At 41.9% G+C, this 3,390-nt stretch overlaps 1 protein-coding gene across 1 annotated transcript; it reads left to right on the forward strand.

Annotated features, from left to right (window-relative positions):
* The first annotated feature begins 561 nt into the window (after positions 1 to 561).
* On the forward strand, positions 562 to 2,261 carry LOC308076640 (thiosulfate sulfurtransferase/rhodanese-like domain-containing protein 2). The gene has a single exon (XM_080417078.1). It carries the CDS (start codon positions 627 to 629, stop codon positions 2,055 to 2,057), a length of 1,431 nt encoding a protein of 476 aa, XP_080273204.1. The 5' UTR covers positions 562 to 626; the 3' UTR covers positions 2,058 to 2,261.
* Positions 2,262 to 3,390: the final 1,129 nt, after the last annotated feature.

The following is a 3,390-nucleotide window of genomic DNA, read 5'->3' on the forward strand; positions in this document are numbered from 1 at the left end:
TTTGAATAGCCCAAAGTAGGATAATGGTTAAAGTGGTTAACATCTAAAATGACAGGTGCTTTCCCGGTCTTAAAGGGTTAATTAAATTCACTCTGCTGCTGAGTGCAATTTTAACAATGCCTACATGTAGGTCAAATATATGATCAATTGTCACCTCACAATGGTAAATGCCTCCTGGCCCTGTACTGCCACTATGGAGATTCCTGTGTCTGTCTATGTCCCTTTTATGCCCATATATGGAGTTCCATGTGAGGCATGTCCAAAAATGGCGTCCAGGCCAGTCTTCAGTGCTATGATGTCATATTCAGTGGTGTAAAGTAAAAGTACATTGTAAAGTACATTTGCTCAAGTTTGATTGATTGATGGATATTTTGTTACACGTCTGTGGCTAGTTCTATTTTTGTTTTTAAGTTATTTTAATTCCTTTGTTAGTATAGTAGTGTAGTGAAATGTAATGCAAATGCGAATGACCGCAAATTATTAACTATATGTTTTCGTTATTCTTCAAAAGATTGTGTTTCCTGTCACGAACAAGTAGTTCGTGACAGGGTTCTTGAAACAATACATGGTTTTGATTGATTTATCGAATATTTTATTGCCATATTTATATTGATTGAGTGAAAAGCATGGAGAACAAGCTTTGTGCAGAGTTCACAGGCTTTGATCTGGACACATTCATCACAACGCATGATGATGGATCCAAAAGAGAGAAACCTCCTCTTTCTGCCACACTGAAAAAGTACCACGCATTTTGCAGGAGGAGGGCATTCGCAACATTTGTGGCATCCAAGACGGATGGATCATGCTGCAAGGAAGGCGATCGCATGCTGGCTTGGTGCTGCTGTGGACAGACATTCAGAGAACCCTCTTCCATTCACAAGCATGTGGCCAAGAGTCATGAATCTGAACTTCAACAACTCACAGAGTCCACGTTTAAACATTTGTTGAGCCAACTTGAAAAAGAAGCTGCCAGCAAGCATCAACAGCCAAGTGTGCAACAGGCAGAGCCGGTGAACATTGCACAGTGGATACCAGACACAAGTTGCATCCCTGAGGATCAGCTTCAGAAGGGTCCAGGCAAGGTACTTCTGTATTACTGCTACTGTCAGGTTGAAGACCTGCATGTCATCTCAGCTTGGCAGAAAGATTTGTGTGAAAAGCTCCATTTAACTGGCAAGGTGAGGGTGGCCACTGAAGGAATCAACGGAACTGTTGGGGGCACTGAAGTGGCTGCTGACATGTACATCAGGGCAGTGCGCTCACATCCACTCTTCAAGATAATGGAGGAAGAAGATTTTAAGATTAGTGATGGTGGTACAGAGTGTTTCTCCGACCTGAGGGTTGGTGTCTACAAGGAGATAGTCCCCATGGGAGTCAGCCCTGATGTCATCTCCTATAAGTTGGCAGGAATTCACTTGCAACCTGAAGAATTTCACAAAGAAGTGGAGACCCTTTTATCTAATGGGGATTTGTGTAACGATACCATCCTATTGGACTGCAGAAACTTTTACGAGAGTAAAATTGGACAATTCAGTCATTGTCTGGCCCCCAACATTCGCAAGTTCAGCTACTTTCCAGACTATGTGGACCAGAATCTCGAGCTGTTCAAAGACAAGAAGGTTCTCATGTACTGCACTGGGGGAATCCGCTGTGAACGTGCCTCAGCTTACCTCCGCTCCAAAGATGTGTGTAAGGAGGTGTACCAGCTGAAGGGTGGGATACACAAGTACCTGGAGCATTTCCCAGAGGGGTTCTATCGCGGGAAACTGTTTGTGTTCGATGAGCGCTACGCTATCTCGTCCAACAGTGATGTCATCTCAGAGTGCAGGTACTGCGGCTCACCCTGGGACCAGTACCAGCTGTGCATCACACAGTTCTGCTGTCAGCTGGTGCTCTCCTGTCCTGCCTGCCGACTGGAAGGGCACACCGCCTGTTGCCTCACCTGCCAAACCAAACGGGGACAGGCACAAAGCGATGAGCCTTCCTCCACTCCACAGCAGAAAGAGGAGTGTGAGTGCACAGATGGGCGACTCCGGGTTCCTCAGGAGGTTGTGTGATGCAGTGTCATCATCTCTGAGACCATGTTTGTACAAAGTGACATTTTATTCGGTCTGAACTTTTTCAGCCCTCCGGCTTCCAGTAAAGCATCAATGAAGAGGTTTGCCGATGACTGAAATGATAATATTGTGGAAATCTATTCCTTTTGATACAGTATGTACAGGTTTACACACCAACAGGTGAAAAGTGCAGTACAAGTATGCACACTGCACAGCTCAAAATCATGAAACTGTATCAAAATAAACAATACCAGCACTCACAAAAAAAAGTTTGATTGATTGATTGAAATTTGTGTTAGGCAAAAGGAATGTATAACAACACAGTTACATTTATAATACTTTTTGTCTAAAAGGTCCGACCAAAAAAGTCCTTGCGGACTCGTTTCCGTTGGGGTCCTTGGTATTAATTTATAGACATATATAGTAGCAACCATATACAGTACAAAAGTACTGTACTTAAGTACAATTTTGAGGTACTTTGACTTTACTGGAGTATTTCCAATTGTCAGTACTTTTACTTCTACATCTCAGAGACAAATTTTGTACTTTTACTCCACTCCAATTATTTGAAAACTTTAGTTCCTAGTTACTTTGCAGATATAAATTATTATATTATAAAACATACATTGACCACTTTAGCCCTATTGTATACCTAGGGCAGGCTATTTAAGAATAGCAGATCTACAAGCTCACAACGCCTTGCGTTGCGACGCATTGTGAGCTTGTAGATCTGTTATTTTGTCCATCGTCGACCTAACGTCCACCCACAAGGACATTTGTCATATAGGATGTGCTATATAAGTGAGCAGCATCGACTCTATCTGATGCAATGCTGCTTAACTTAACCCATTGAGACCTGGAATGCATCTGTGTCATGTTTAGATTTCTTTGGGCTATTCAAAAATAGCGGATATACAAGCTCATAGCGCGGCACCGAGTGCAGCGCTATGAGCTTGTAGATCTGCAATTTTTTTTTTAAATCGTGAAATTGTGTTCAAATCTTTGAATATGTATTTTTAAAGCGAACATTTGTAACTCAAATCTTTGCTTCTGGTGGGTTCTACAAATGTCTTCTAAATCGTACAGTTTTTTGAAAAAAATAATATCAGTGCTATAATATCAGTGGTTCTCAAACAGACCCCCCCCCATCTCAAAATATTTTGTTCCAGGGACCCCCGTGTTCGCTTTAATAATATATAATATCCAAAGATTTGCACACATTTTCAATTTCTTTAAAAAAAATAGCAGATCTACAAGCTCGTAGCGCGGCACTCGGTGCCGCGCTATGAGCTTGTAGATCTGCTATTTTTGAATAGCCAAAGAAATAAAAGAA

This window comes from Gymnoscopelus braueri (genome assembly GCF_963280865.1).
Source record: "Gymnoscopelus braueri genome assembly, chromosome: 20".
Classification (NCBI taxonomy): Eukaryota; Metazoa; Chordata; class Actinopteri; order Myctophiformes; family Myctophidae; genus Gymnoscopelus; species Gymnoscopelus braueri.